The 16,340-nt window shown below is 40.2% G+C and overlaps 1 protein-coding gene across 1 annotated transcript in view; it reads right to left on the minus strand.

The window, feature by feature from the left end:
• The window catches only part of TMEM39A (transmembrane protein 39A), a 31,335-nt gene extending 19,028 nt beyond the window's left edge, over positions 1 to 12,307 (minus strand). The window contains exons 1-3 of the mRNA XM_040484580.1: positions 11,997 to 12,307; positions 10,634 to 10,820; positions 5,188 to 5,410 (exon numbers count right to left, since the gene is read on the minus strand). Of these exons, the coding sequence (XP_040340514.1) occupies positions 5,188 to 5,410; positions 10,634 to 10,746 (336 nt within the window). The 5' untranslated portion in view covers positions 10,747 to 10,820; positions 11,997 to 12,307. The remainder of the gene's footprint in view (positions 1 to 5,187; positions 5,411 to 10,633; positions 10,821 to 11,996) is intronic.
• Positions 12,308 to 16,340: the final 4,033 nt, after the last annotated feature.

A 16,340-nucleotide genomic window follows, 5' to 3' on the forward strand; every position in this document is an offset into this window, starting at 1 on the left:
ACAGTCCTTCTTCAAAAGCTGAATTTCTTAATTCAGTCAGTAAATATGTTCTGGGCACCCACAATGTGCTCCAAGTACTCTTCTTGATACTGACGATACACTGCTGAAGAATGACAGACAAGGTTCCTGCTCTCCTGGATCTTACTTTTTATTGTGCTGTGAGAGGCAAAGGGGATAGCAGAGATTACTAGTTGTCTCTTCTGCCATCATAGTCAAATTTAAGTGGGCACTGACTCCTAGCTAACTACAGGTTTATTTCCATGCCTCCCTTGCAAAAACTACTTATAGCTAAGGGATGTGAACGAAGTGATATATATAACTTCCAAGCCATGCCCTTAAAGGAAAGAGCTGTCTTTCTCCTTTCCTCCTTCCTGCTGGCCATATGTGCTGACAGGAGTCAGAGTAGCTATCTTGGACTATGATTTGGAAGAAGCATGTTGGAGCTGGCAGAGCAATAGAAACAAAGAGGTGCCACACTGGCATATCACCTACTTAATTTTTTTTTTTTTTTTTTTTTTTTTGAGAAAGAGAGCATGAGAGATCACAAGCAGGGGAGGGGCAGAGAGAGAGAGAGAATCCCAAGTAGGCTCTGCTCTGTCAGTGCAGAGCCCAATGTGGGGCTTGATCCCACAAACTGTGAGATTGTAACCTGAGCCAAAACCAAGAGCTGACGCTCTACTGACTGAACCACCCAGATGCCCCTCACCTGCTTAATTCTTATTTCATAAGGAAATAAAGTTCTATTCTGCTTTAGCCACCCTGTTACAGCAGCTAAAGCCGTATCTTTCATAAATTTGTTTAAGTGTAAGGGCAATGACAAGCTAACAAGCAAAAGCATTTTAGACAGTTATAACTGCTCCCAAGAAATAAGACCGTGATAAATAATAACTGGGATGAGAGGTGCAGAGTCAACTTAAATTGTTGGTTAGGGAGGACATCTCTGAGACTGTGGCATTTGGATTGGGAGCTGAATGACAAAAAAGCATCACCCATGACAAGAGCTGAGGGCAGAGAGCACCAGGAAGAGGGAAAAGCAATCACAGAAGCCCTAAGACAGGAATATATATGCCTGATGGGTCTGAAAATCAGCAAGAGGGCTGGAATGAGGTAATGAGCAAAAGATTGAGTTTACATATATTATTTAAAAAAATTTTTTTAATGTTTGTTTTTTTTGAGGGACAGAGAGACAGAGTGTGAGCAGGCAAGGGGCAGAGAGAGAGAGGGAGACACAGAATCTGAAGCAGGCTCTAGGCTCTGCACTGTCAGCATAGAGCCTGATGCTGGGCTTGAACTCACAGTTGGAACTCACGAACTGTGAGATCATGACTCGAGCTGAAGTCGGACGCTCAACCGACTGAGCCACCCAGGTCCCCCATATTTAAAAATTTTTTAATGTTTGAGAGAGAGAGACAGAATGTGAGTGGGAGAGGGGCAGAGAGAGATGGAAACTCAAAATCTGAAGCAGGATCCAGGCTCTGAGCCATCAGCACAGAGCGCGACACAGGGCCCGAACCTACAAGTCATATGATCATGACCTGAGCCGAAGCTGGATGTCCAGCCAACTGGGCCACCCAGGCGCCCCTTAGCTTTTTTTTTTTTTTTAACATTTATTTATTTTTGAGAGAGAAAGCACACACACAGGCAGAGAGAGAGGGAGAGAGAATCCCAAGCAGGCTCTGCACTGTAAGCGCAGAGCCGGACACAGGGCTTGATCCCATGAACCTTGAGATTACAACCTGAGCCAAAATCAGAGTTGGACATCTAACCAACTGAGCCACCCAGGTACCCCTATACCCTCTTAGCTTTGAGATTCCTTCTTGCTCACCCCACTCCTCCAAAACAATGCAAACAAATTTACTACACCCCCTACCTAATGTTTGAGGGTCTTATTTATGGTCTTATTTATGGACTATCACCAGTCCATCTAAGACATTTTTGTATCAAAAGATTTAAGTGCCTAATGTATCATATTGTTAAGCAAATTTTGTTATATTCTGAATCACCAAAAACTGGTAATTCTATAAACCAGAATATCTGATTAATCACCCTTCACTCCTGACTATTCTGAATAGTTTACTATGCTACTTCTAGCTTTTATGTTTCTTAGGGTTAAAATTTACTCAGCTAATGTCTTGATAGCTAGAACAATACTTTACTTATTCAGGGGGTCTACATTTTCTTTTAGATAATTATTAAGATTTTGAAATAGAAAAAGAAAAACCTAATATATAAGTCTGACAAATTTCTGAGTCAGACACACATAATAAAAAAAGACCACTAGTTAAGATCTAAGTCCCTTCTAGAGCATCCCAGTCACATAGCCATCTGCTATGTTTGAATACCTTCAGTCACAGGAAGTAACTAGGTCTCTGGAGCCCATTCATCTTTGAACAGCTCACTGAATCAGGCCCCTCTCAGATGGATGGGCTAAAATCTTACTTGCTGTTCCACAGATGTTATTCTTTGCTTCACAAGTGAACTTTAAATTTTGTGTGAGCTAGGACCATATATGGCAGATAAGTGAGCCAATCCACAGAATAACCTGTTTTAAGTGTGCTTTCCTCTACTGCACAGACCAGAAAGCTAAAAACTACATTTCCAGACTTTCTTACAACTGAAGTTCTAGATTTGACTTAGTTTCTGCCAACCATAAGCATTACATAAAATCTGAATTCAGAACTGAGTGAAATGGGGCAGGGTAAAAGGCACTCATTTTTGTTGTTAGGAGTCAGAGCAAAAGAAGCATAATTCTGGACTCAGCAGCTATAGTAGTAGCTTCCTGATTATGACAGGAGCACTGGCTCCCTTTGTTGCAAGGCAACATTTGTAGGGGACTTTTAAAAGAACTCTTGCCAGAAACATTTGACTGAGAGAAGAGTTCTTTGATCAGCTTACGAATTTAACAACTGAGAAGTTTCCATGGAATGGCAAAGTGAAAACTGAATAATGAACTACCCAGCAAGTACTTATGGAGTAAATACAGAATAAATATAAAAAGTAAAGCATAGCATTGAGTGAGCACTCACTCTGTCACTACTGTGATTTTGAGCCAGCTTTGCAATCTTTAGATCTCATATTTCTCATTTATAAAATGGGAACCAGAAAGTAGTACCTGTTTTTAGAAGGAGTAAATAAGATAATACTTGCAAAGAATAGTAAGCAATGAATGTTTGTCAATGTCATCGTTAAGATAGTGAGGAATTTACTTAAAGAGCTACATAGCTGGAAGAAGCCTTAAAGATCATCTAATCCAACCTCTTCATTTTACAACAACATGGCCAAAGAAGGGTAAAGTACAGTTCCTACTCTCAATAAATTCATAATCCAGGAGAAAAGGCTATTAAAAAAAAAAAAAGCACACAATTTGGCACTGAATCATTACAAGTTTTTTTTTGTTTGTTTTGTTTTGTTTTTTGGAATAACACAAGCAGGAAAGTTTATTAAACCACAAAGTACACTCTTGATATGTAAGAGCAAGTGAGCTCACGAGAGCTGTGCCAAATCGTTACAATTCTTAAATAAACCAAAATTCTCTTACTTGGTATTAAGTAGGTGTATCATCAATATGCAAAGAAATTTTTTTTAATATTTATTTATTTTTGAGAGAGAGAGAGAGACACACACAGACAGACAGACAGGAGACAAGAGAGGAGACATAGAATCCAAAGCAGGATCCAGGCTCTGAGCTATCAGCGAAGAGCCCAACATAGGGCTTAAACCCATGAACCGGGAGATAATGACCTGAGTCGAACTTGGATGGTTAACCAACCGAGCTACCCAGGTGACCCGAAAATTCTTTTTTTTAAAGTTTACTTATTTTGAGAGACAGCGAGGATGAGTGGGGAAGGAGTAAAGAGAGAAAGATGGGGGCGGGGGGGAGAGGAAGAGGGAGAGGGAGAGAGACAGAGAGAGAGAGAGAATCCCAAGCAGGGCTTCAGTGTGGAGCCTCATGCAGGGCTCAAATTCACAAACCATGAGATTATGACCTAAGCTGAAACCAAGAGTCAGTCACTTAACCAACTGAGCCACCCAGAGTCCCCAGAAAGAAAATTCTTAATAGTTAATTCCAGGAACAACCAAATGATACAAGTTTTGTTTTGTTTAATGTTTATTCCCTTCCCATATCATTTTGAAGATTTTGGTCCACATTTGAGTCCTATGTTTACCAGGCCAAGGAAGTTTTCTAATCTTGATAAGTCCCAGATACATAAACTACCCAGCACAATAGTCTTCTTCCTCCTAGAGTGTATCTCCACTACCCACCCAAATCTGCCACTGCCAACCACTTACCCATCAAGTAACCTGAGCACCCTTACTTGTTACTTTATATACCCATCTATGCAGAACCTTCTCTGCACTGAGATTGTCCCAGCTCTCCTAAAGAAATGGAAAGATCACAGAAGAAACCTACAATATATTCTGACATACTTCAGCAAAGATAGTCTTTGTCTCCATTTTATTTTTGTAACAGCGCCCAATTTTATTCATCATAACAATAAAACCTATGAAAGGATTATAATTTCTAGCCTCCTTACAGTTAGGAGTGGAAGCATGTGACAATGATGTGAGCCTGGCCCACAAGACACTCTCCTTCATACTTCCCTATGCTCTTTCCCCTTTCTGGCTTTCTGGCTGACGGAGATGGACCACAGCCACCTTGGAAGCCACATACTGGAAGACAGAAGAGTCTCCATCCGGGTCCCCTGACTGACCACATGGAAGCATGCTAATCCTGTGAACCAAAACAACTGCCTCAGATACTACGTGTTTGAAGCATTATACAATTTTAGGTTTATCTGTTATAGAAGCAGCCATTATCCTAAAATAGCCATTAAAAAGATAAATTTCCTAGAATTTAATCATATTGGCACCTTAAATATCCAACAAATTTAAGACAGTGTAAAGAAAGCTAAGTATCAAAACTCTTTCTTGATATTATTGTAACAAATTATTTAAATGTTTTTTGTATTTTCATTTATATTTCATTTATATTTTTACTTTGTCTGGTCAAGGACCAAAGACAGATATTTATATTTTAACAATCTTATGAGATTAGTTTTTAAAGTAATCTGTGGTTTAACAGAAAAACATTTTATTGAAAGAAAAATTATGAAGACAAGTAATTTGTACACATAGGCTTTCCACTAGTTTCTTGGTTAAGTCACATAAAGGCCTATTAAGACTTACCAGTGAAGTACAAGAAGCAGGATGATTGTAAGGATACCACCACACTGTTTTATAGATATTGATATATTGGATGAACAGAGCAACCAGTAGGTAGATGAAAAAGAGAAATTCAAAGAGCAGGCTCCCATCCACAGGCAAATCAGGAATTTGGCAATGACGAACAGGACCTGGGGTGATTAAGGCTGTGATAGGTGGGACCGGAAGGCCAATAGCACTACCATTCCTGAAAAAGAAAACTACGGTTAACTCAAATGGTGACAGCTTTCAGAGTTATAGAGCATAAAAGGACCCTGCTTCCTTCCCCATTAACCTTTTAGATGTTGGCCTTCCCCCAAACTCTCTCCTAGGATGTCCTACTTGTCTCTCCCTCTATGCACACTCTCTCAGTGATCTAACATGTGGCCACAGCTTCCATGATCTCCAATGTGCTGAAAACTAAAATTTTTCTCCATAGAGCTCACCGCTGAGTTTCAAACCCACGTTATCATGCTATCTACTGGACATTGCTGTGTTCTTCCTCCTATAGTCTTGATCCTAGTTCATGGCCCACTCAGTAGCTGCCAAAATCAGAAACTTGGGAGTCATATTAGAACTTTCCTCTGCCCCGGGGCGCCTGGGTGGCGCAGTCGGTTAAGCGTCCGACTTCAGCCAGGTCATGATCTCGCGGTCTGTGAGTTCGAGCCCCGCGTCGGGCTCTGGGCTGATGGCTCAGAGCCTGGAGCCTGTTTCCGATTCTGTGTCTCCCTCTCTCTCTGCCCCTCCCCTGTTCATGCTCTGTCTCTCTCTGTCCCAAAAATAAATAAACGTTGAAAAAAAAAAAATTAAAAAAAAAAAAAAAAAAAAGAACTTTCCTCTGCCTCTCCATACCTAATCACTCTCTAAATCTTATATATTCCACTTTGTAAAACTTTTTCTACACTGTACCCTCCTCTCTAAACCCAATGCCTTAGTTCAAGCAGTTACCATTTTTTACCTAAAACTATTGAAGTAATCTCCTTAAAATTAACTCTATTAAATTCTCCAACCTGCCTTCAGAGATCTTTCTAAAGTGAAATTGATAGTGTTACTGTCTTGTCTAAAACTCTTTAATGGCTCTCTACTGCCAACAGGATAATATCCAGAAATTTTCAGTATGTCCTATGAGGCTCTCTACTTAACAGATTAGCCTCATCTCTTATCATGCCTCCATATGCAACCTATAGAATACCCATGCTATTTGTTGTCTGTGAACATACATGCTATTCTTTTGTACATGCTATTCCTTTCACCAGCAAAACCATTCAAAACCACCTTCCTTAACCTCTCACTTACACATTTACTGACAAAATGCTTCAAGACTTTTTTTTTAAATTTTTTTAAATGTTTATTTATTTTTGAGACAGAGAGAGACAAAGCATGAACAGGGGAGGGGCAGAGAGGGAGACACAGAATCTGAAGCAGGCTCCAGGCTCTGAGCTGTCAACACAGAGCCTGACATGGGGCTAAAACCCACAAACCATGAGATCATGACACGGGGCTCGAACTCGTCAACTGCGAGATCATGACCTAAGCTGAAGTCAGAGGTCAACCGACTGAGCTACCCAGGCGCCCCCTTCAGGACTTTCTTTAAATGATCAAGCATATCCTCCATGCAGCTTACTATGAGTCACTCAGTCAAAACTACTTCACCTCACCTCTGTGCCACCATTATACCTAAATTATGCCTTTATTATTGTACTTTCCATTACTGTTACGTTATTTTTGTATACATCTATGCTTTGTCTATTAAATCATAATCTTAAGAACAGAGACTGTACTTTTCCTAGTTCACTGCACATATATACCTTTATGTTGAGAAGACAGCAGACTGATATATAGTCACAAAAGAGGTATCTTTTAAAACACGAATTAAAATATGGAGATTTTAATCCCCATCTTCTTGCTGTTCTTTCCTCCCGGATTTTTTATAGGTCAGAAATAGCTGGGCTATCTAAAATGATAAGATGGGGCCGAGGGGGGGGGGTAAGGAATAAACTTTTCAATTGTTTATATGCCTGGGAATAGTTACAGAGATTTAAGGTCTACTTTTGTTTACACACCAAGGAAAAGAGGCTCGGTTCAGATATTTCCAAAGAATATTCTAGAGAGGGAACAATATCAGCATTGCCGTTCTACTCTAAGATTCCCAAATATAGAATTGTAGCATTAGTATATGACATTTACAGTACTTTAAGTGACTCATGGGAATATGAACTCTGCTCATTCTCAACAGTTAAGAATACCATGGCAGAATCTCAGAAAAGCCAGAAGGGAAGAACAGGAATGGGGGGAGGGTAGGTAAAAACTGTAAAAGTTTCTTCCTCTCATTCCCAGAGCATACTCCAATAGAACAAGCTTACCAATGAGTAGGTTGTGAATTACCAGTAGGTCTCATAACCTTACCTGCTCAATCATAAACCCATAATTATCATACCATAGCCCTCCAGTGTGTTATGGGACATGCGCCACCGCACAATTCCAAGAGGTGCACTCACACAGAATAAAATGTGAAAGGTGTGCAGTTGTACAAGTTGGTGGACTTCAATGAAGGGGATTAATGCCAACAGCCAAGCCATTCCCTCTCCCCAGTTAATAATCAATGAGATAAGGAAATAAATTCTGATGAGAAGTTACAAGGTTAAGAACCTCTACTCTAGAACATGCTGAAAATTCTTATTCTTCTTCAGTCAAAAATATATGAAAGGAGAAAGCATGCTAAATTATTTGCTATTATTTAAAGGTTAAAAAGGTTCTGACAGTTTTTCCCAAGTAAAGAAGACAAATGTGCTTCTGCAGTTAACAAATTCAATAAAATGCTGGGCTTCAAGAAATATTCAAAACAAAGTGTGCAGAAGATCTACACTTGTGATATTCTATACAGCCTTGGCTATTATACTTCAAAAAACAAAGAGACAAAGGTCAAATAAAGTGATGTAGAGCATCTGAGGGGAAAAAGAGTTTTATTCTAATTTGAAAACTTAAGAGGAGGTAAGATCAAAGTTCTTAAAAAAAAGGCAGCTAAAATAAACAGACTTTGTCTATACATCTCAAAAAATTAGTCAGAGTAATAAAATAATATTATTAAATAATAGTATTATAAATAGTATTATTAAATAATAATAACAGTATTATTTTTCTAACAGGATATAAAAATAGATGCGAAAAAAGCAAAATAACACAAATGTCTGAGATACAATGTGGGTAGTCCTAGTCTAAACAGACCAGCTGTAGTCTTTGAGAAAGTAACTTTATATTCTTGAGCCTCAGTTTCTTCACCTGTAATACAAGAGTTAGAATAGATTCTCTTTAAAGAATTATTTTCAATGTTAACATAGAATATTCTCTTTCAAATTATGCTACAGGTCCCTAAATCATGCCCAGGCTTGAGGTTCACTAGGAAAATTCAAAGGGCTTGGCATATAGTTATGTTCACAGCTAAGATTTATTACAACAAAAGGATACAAATCAAAATCAGCAGAGGGAATAGGTACATGGGGTAAAGTTTGGAGGAAACAAGGTGCAAACTTCCAAGAGTCCTTTTCAGTGGAGTCATTTAGGACCCACTTAAATCCTTGAGCAGCTACCTGTGACAACACATGTGAAATGCTGTCTATCAGGTAGGCTCATTAGAGACTTAACACCCAAGGTTTTTACCAAGGTTTTAGCTAAGCATATCAATACAGCAAGAAAGATTCCAAGGAATAAAGAAGAATTAGGAGGGATGGAGAAAGCAGTGATCATTTGGACATAACAAAGTATAAGCAACGATAAAACAAAGAAAAAAATCACTCTTAGTCTTTCTCAAATAAGATTCTCCTTCAACTAAAAGCTCTCCAGGAAACTCAGGAATTCACAGCATATTCTTCTTCTTTAGAAGGCAATCATTGAAGCACTTTTCCTATGAACAAATTCCTGCTCCCCATAAGAAAAAAGGAGGACAGGGAACTACAGAATTCAACCTTTACTTTTTTTTAACGTTCATTTTTGAGAGAGAGAGAGAGAGAGAAAGCGCACGTGCACAAGTAGGGCAGGGGCAGACAGAGAGAGGGATGGAGACACAGTAGGGCTCTGCGCTATTGCAGAGCCTGATGTGGGGCTCGAACTCATGAACCATGAGACCATGGGATCATGATCTGAGCTGAAATCTAATGCTTAACCAACTGAGCTACCCAAGCGCCCCTGGATTTCAATCTTGATTGTGTCACTCAACTAGCTCTTTGACATTCTCAAGTTAACTTCACCAATCAGGCCACAAACACCTACCAAATACAGGCAAATGTTCTCTTCTCCAGCTGACCTGTATCTTGCAGAATCAAATATATCATCCAAAATTATATCACACTTAAGCAATTATCTATTAGTACTCTACAGACACTCCAGAAGTGAGTTCTCTAGTCTGGATTCTGTCTTACTTTGTACACATTCTTCCTAAAACTATTTTCTAGGCCACCTACCACTGCTATTATCCATATTTCTTATAATCCTTTCTAGGTGGTATGTAATAACCTATTCTAGGCTGCTTCTTTCCCATCAAGAAACAAATACAGAACCACCTTCCAAAATAACCTCTGTAGGTAAAAGTGTCACAACATAATTCAATAATAGTTTTAGTGACTTTTCAAGCCATAAAAAGTGCCAGGAAGAGAGAAGTGCACAAAAAACATGAGGAAGGCTGAAAAGGCAACAAGAGTCCAGATTGCTAGTAATACTGAAAACTAGAATCCAAGCAAGAGAAAACTCTATTTAGAAAGGAAGCAGAAATTACGTGACAAAAGTTATCTTGATCAAACACTTGATAAAGTAAAAGCCATCTCTTTCCACTGCTATATGACTGAAACTCCTCATGAAGTGAGTTACCCTGGATAGGAGTAGAAATAATCCATCCTAACTTCTGAAAATTAGGAACAAAGATAAATTTCCATTAAAAAGGCCAAATTCTTTACTCTCATACAACATGAGATAAGTCTTACAATGTTTGGGTTACAACTGATAGTTTATTCATTTCAAACAATTTTTTGAAGAAAATAATTTGTAAGATCCTTGATAGAATATGACTTACAGTTTTAGAATTTCACATTAACTGTCAGTTTTAATTTGTCCTCCCCTGTCCAAAAAAAGAATGTTAGTAAGTAGTTAAACAACCACATTTGTCTTATACTTTAAATTCACTTCTCCCTTCTTTTAATGGCTAAAAAAGGTGATGACTAGAATTTGAATTATCAGCTGTAAGAACAGGACTACTTTCACTTTGTGGGCCCCATATCACAACTTTCCACTCCAAAGTACTCTGAAATACTGAGCTTTCAATCTTCAAGGGCAGGATTGCTACAAATAATCTTGATAAGCAAATTATCATAATAGCATGATGACTGCTGTCATACTGATCATAGGATATTACAAATTATGCATAGTCTTATTTCTTCTTTACCTGTTCCTCAGGCCTGTTCCATTGCCACAGCCCCCACCAACCAAAGTCTGTAAAGAAGGTAAAGCTGTACGGCTTAGCTGCTGCCGACTAGGGCCCCTCCTTCCACCGGGCATGTCCGGGAACCAATCTGCTTCCAGTGCCACCTGTAGTTGCAATCCAGATTAATGGCTGTCAACCTGTTTCAACTCTGAACAAAAGAAAAGACATTTAAACATCAGTTTACTATTTTTAAACTAGTCAAGGTAACAAAACAACCAGAAAAACTGAATGAGTAGGCCTTGTAAAACTAGATTTTCAAATAAATGCTCCCCCAGGGTCTATTACCTACTTTACTTTGATGAAAGGACTACGCAAACTCTAATGGGTCAGAAGCCTAAGTTGTGATCTAAGCTCTGGTCAGCATTAGGTAAGTCACAATTTGTGTCTTTTGTCAGCTGACTTGTGTCATATGAAAAATATTACAATCAGGTAGAAGTTAACAAGAAACACCTAACAAACACACTTCCAATTCAATATTACAGATATTTCACAGTGAACTACCTGAAATACAGGAGAATCACCACTGTCCAAAATGTTGTGCTTTGTTATCAAGGGATCTGGGTTCTGAGATCAGATGTGCCACATATTATCTGACTGTAACTGAGTCACTTTACCTCTGAGTTTGTTTCTTCAAAAGTGTTCCTTGTCCTACAGAGGTGATTGTCAGGACCGACAAAGATGGATGAAAGTACACCAGTTGGCCTTTTAAGTCTTTAAAAGAATTGTTCAAGTTGTAACTCCATATGTTAGAGTGTAAATATTAGAAAGAGCTATAGTGGATGGCCACTATACTGATGTGAAATCATTTAAAAATTACTGAAACTGCAGGATTAAAAGGCAAATAACAGATAAAGACCGCCCCCCCCCCATCGAAAAGAAACTGTATCTTGATCAATTTACGGCAAAAACATGGCTCTGCCAATACGTACACCAAAATCTACTTCCTAAATAATACAACTTAAAAACGACATCCTGGAAAAAACCCTTGTTTTCAAACGTTACTGCAGATTGATCTGATATTCCTTATTCCTAACAGCCTTCGGCGGTAGACTAAGAAACCCCAGGTAAGACAAAACATTCAAACCGCTAGATGGAGGGACTGCTGGTCCTTGCTCAGTTAACGAGGGAAAGTGTGAAGCAAAAAACTGGGATAGAATAGGCGAGGGGATGAGGTGAAGGAAGGCAAATGGCAAGAGACCACAAACTTCAACAGACTGGCCCCTAAGAGGGGACAAACGACAAAGAGGTTCCCGCGGCGCAACCCAGAGGACCGAAGCACGCCGGGCAGTCGGACAGCGCATACTGTACATGCGGGAATACTCACGCATGGAGGAGGCCCAGCCGGTGGGGCGGGATCCCTGGGAGGAGGCGGCGGCTTTACAGGCTGGACCCCAGGCAAGAGAATTCCCTCCCCGCGTTGAAGAGCTCCAAACGAGCTGCTTGTCCGCAGGCCGTCCCCGCCCGGAAAGTTGAGAAAAGGTGTCCAGGCTTCGGGCTGCCAGCCCCCGCCCCAGCCCCAGGTCAGTGCCAGAGTCAGAGCCAGAGCTAAAGCTAAAGGAAGCGCCCGGCCCCGTCAGCACTCAACCTCAGCCTCCATTACCGCGGAGCTGAGCAGACGTGGCAGCGCACGGCAATGACGTCAGCTCCGCGACCGCCCGCTGCCCCAGCGTCTAGCTGGCCCCCGGAACTGCTCTTGCAGTATGAAGAGCCAGCACCCCACCCACTCCTGCATGCACCTGCGCAGTGGGACTCTCCTTCTTCATTGGCTTGTGGTCCAACCTACCCAGCCAACGCTGGCCGAAGTATTTCCTTCCTGGATTTGTACGATGCGTTGGCACCATGCTAGGGGTCCTTATTGTGTCTCTTGGACTCTCCTTAACAGCTACGTACAAGTTATCGTCCCAATTTTACTGACGGAGGAGATTCGGAGCCGTCACCCACGGTCACGTCACCGCCAGATAAAGGAGTTCAAGTCGCGATGTCCTGCTTCATCATCCAGTCTGCGTCTATTGTATGTGAATTAAAGGACTGGATGGATGCTGGAGTTAATACTACAGATTGCTCAGTCTATTGAAAGAGGCGAGACACCAGGAAAACACAGTCATTACAATTACAGTAAATGCAACATTAAAAGTATGCCCAGGGGTGCCTGGGTGGCTCAGTTGGTTGAGCCTCCTAGTTCGGCTCAGATCATGATCTCGCGGTTTGTGGGTTCGAGCCTCCCTCCCTCCCCCTCCCCGTCAGGCTCTGTGTTGACATCTCAGAGCCTGGAGTCTGCTTCAGATTCTGTGTGTGTGTGTCTCTCTCTACCCCTCCCCCTCCTGCTCATGCTCTCTCTGTCGCTCTCAAAAATAAACGTTAAAAAAAAAAACATTTTTAAAAAGTATGCCCAAAGTCCAGATATTAGCATGCAATTCAGTGTAATAAATTCTGGGGGATGGTGTTGGCGCATTTACCAAGAAAGACACGGCAAGCTTGGGGTTTAAAGGGAAAACTGCAAGAATGAATAGGTTTTCATGAAAGGCTAGCTTTTAGTAAAGGAAGTGACATAAAAAAGTAAAATGGTGGGTAATATGATGAATCAGAAACTGCCAATAGTTTACTATTAGAAAAAGAGTAAAAGTGTCAAAAAGAGTAGGTATATGAGATCTCGCGCTCCAGAGATGTTAAGCACCTTAAGAGAAAGCCCTCTCTGTGGAGTACATGATTAGTTAACCTTTATTGAGAGTCGTTGCGGTGCCAGGCACTAGACTAGTGCCTTTACATATTTCATTTAAATCTCATATTGCTTTGATGCTATCATTGTTCCTATTTTACAGAGGAAACAAATTTTAAGAGAAGTTAAATAACTTGTTGAAAATAACCGCACTAATAAGTGGCAAAGCCAGAATTTAGAGCCAGAATGACCGATATCAAAACCATTAAAGTTAGTAATATTCCAAATATTCTTACTGTGCTAAGGTACTACAGAACTTTCATTCATGAATATGTAAAACTCAACATAGATTATTACATATTTTCATAATTTTGTACATTTATTTTATATTTGCTCTGTTAACTGCTTCCTGGCTTGCTACATTGAAATTCCTTTGCCACTTTTCTGTTGGCTCCCCAGCATCCTCCATTCATTCAGCAAGTATTTATTTAGTACCTACTGTGTACCAGGCATTGTCTTAGTGAACAAGACAGATATGTTCCTGACCTCCTGGACTTATATTCTAGTGCAGGAAGCATTTATTTTTTTTTATTTTTTTTAAATAAATAAAATACGTTATTAGTATTATGGAGACAAACAGGGGCTAAGGTAGAAAATAAGGAAGGTGCCATTTTGAGGGGATATGTGTTTGAGGGAATGGTATTTCAGTAGAAGCCTGAATGTTGGGAAGGAACCAGAGGCAAAGATGGGAGGGAAAAGCAGTCAAGATAGAAAACAAAACTTATGCAGAAATTCTAAGGTGTGTTAGAGCTTGGCATGTTTGAGAAACAACACAAAGATGTATAGCTAGGTCATGGTGAGCAAAGGAGAATGTGGCATGACTTGAATTTGAAGAGCAGGAAGAGCTTGAACATGGAGGGTCTTTCAAACCAAATTTTTTACATCTTAAATTAGTGGCGGGCACAGGACTCAGAAATCTGTGATTTTCATAGCTCTAGGATTCTGCTTATTTACATATGGGAACCACTGGAATAAACTATCTCATCTGTTAGGAAAATGAGACAATTATTTCTGGGGGTTCACATGCAGCCTATCTCCCAATCTCTTGATGCTCTTCCACATAAACATTGTAAAGTTGCAGAAAATATTGATTTATTCTCGTTTTAAAGACATTATAATAGAAGGTTATTTCCATTTTCGTCTGACAGAAAACTGAAATTATGGAAAATAAAAACTCTTATTAAAGTTTTAAAAATTATTCTCCACTATATTCATTTTAGACTACCTTTGAAGAGGTTACTGTGGTGTTTGTCTACATAACACATTGTTTTAGTTATGTGCTTTTTAAACATTTATTTATTTATTTTGAGAAAGAGAGAGAGAGAGAGAGCACAAGCAGGGGGAGGAGTAGAGAGAAGAGAGAGAGAATCCCAAGCAGGTTCTGCACCATCAGCAGAGAGCCTGATGTGGGGCTCAAGCCCATGAACTGTGAGATCATGACCTGAACTGAAATCAAGAGTCAGATGCTTAACCAACTGAGACACCCAGGTGCCCTAGTTATGTGCTTTTGATGAACCATTGATTTTGACGTACTACACGTCTTCCTAAAGTAGAAGCAACAAATTTCAAGGTTTCATTTGGATCCCTGAAGAAGTCTTGTATAATATAGTGTTGAGGATCCATTTTCTCTTCTTGCCTACTCACTCCCCCGAAGTGAGTGATATAACCCAGTCCTAACTAATTAACATTATTTTATCTTCCACGACTCCTCAATGTGCATCCTACTACCATCTCTACTACTATCAATCTAAGTTCTACCCTGACCTTCTGCAAATTATGGCTCCCCATTTTTAGTGTCTCCAGCACACTATTCCTTAACTGTAATATTTCCTTTTCATTTCAATATACCCCTGCCCTTTTCCAAATTTCCACCTCACATTGATCTTTCTTTCTCTCTACTGAAGCCAATAACAATTACATATTGCCTTACGTTATAAATAGTCTCTGGGGAAGTGTATTTGTCTTCCCACCAGTTCTAAACTCAAGGACACAGATCTCATCTCTCATACTTTCATGTATTTCCAGAGCCTGGAATGTTGCCTTGTACATTTTAGACAGTGAATAAATACTTGTATGATTATTATATATACCTATGTATAACTGTACACATATACTGTCCCGTATAATGTTACCCACAGATTTTTCCCATGTTTAAGTCACTTCAATTGTTATAAGATAAAAATTCCTATTACAAAGAGATTTGTTCTATACTATTTTCCAACCCTTGAGTTCTAAAAGTGCTGTACATATTCAGGTACTCAACAAATCTATACTATTTAATAAGAGGCAGTTTGAGGGGCACCTGGGTGGTCAGCCTCCAACTCAATTTCAGCTCAGGTCATGATCTCACAGTTGTGAGACCCAGCTCTGCATGGAGCCTAAGATTCTCTCTCTCCTGCCTCTTTCCCTCACCTGGACTCTCGCGCTTTCTCTTGCTCTCTCAAAAAAAAAAAAAAAAAAAAAAGAGTTTGATCTCATGCAAAAACTTCTAGCCTATGTTGTACCACTAACTATGAAGCTGTTGGGCAAGAAACAGCCTCTCTGATCTTCAGTTTTCTGGCTGCAGAGAATAAGGTGTTTTAAATATGCTACAGAATGTAAGGAATTACCATTATTAGACTTATTTTCCCAGGGGATGCCATTTATTCACTCTCTCCTGGGCTTCGATTGTATGAGAAAAAGTGAGGAAGGGAGAAAGGGAGAGAAAGATACATTTTGAAACTTTCACTACACCCGGCGACATGAAGCAGCTGCTAACTATACAGCTTGGCTCGGAACAAACGAGGCGGGACTATGCACACGCCTCCACCACAGCACTTGACTCAAGTGCCAGAGCTGTGCTCCCTAAGAAACCCTGCCGCACGCCGGGACTTGGGGGCGGGGAGGCGGAGTGGTGCGCGGCCATCTCTGTGCGGGGCGGCCCTCCGCCCACGTGGTGCGGCACCCACGGCC

This window comes from Herpailurus yagouaroundi, unplaced genomic scaffold (genome assembly GCF_014898765.1).
Source record: "Herpailurus yagouaroundi ecotype Mexico unplaced genomic scaffold, PumYag 162, whole genome shotgun sequence".
NCBI lineage: Eukaryota > Metazoa > Chordata > Mammalia > Carnivora > Felidae > Herpailurus > Herpailurus yagouaroundi.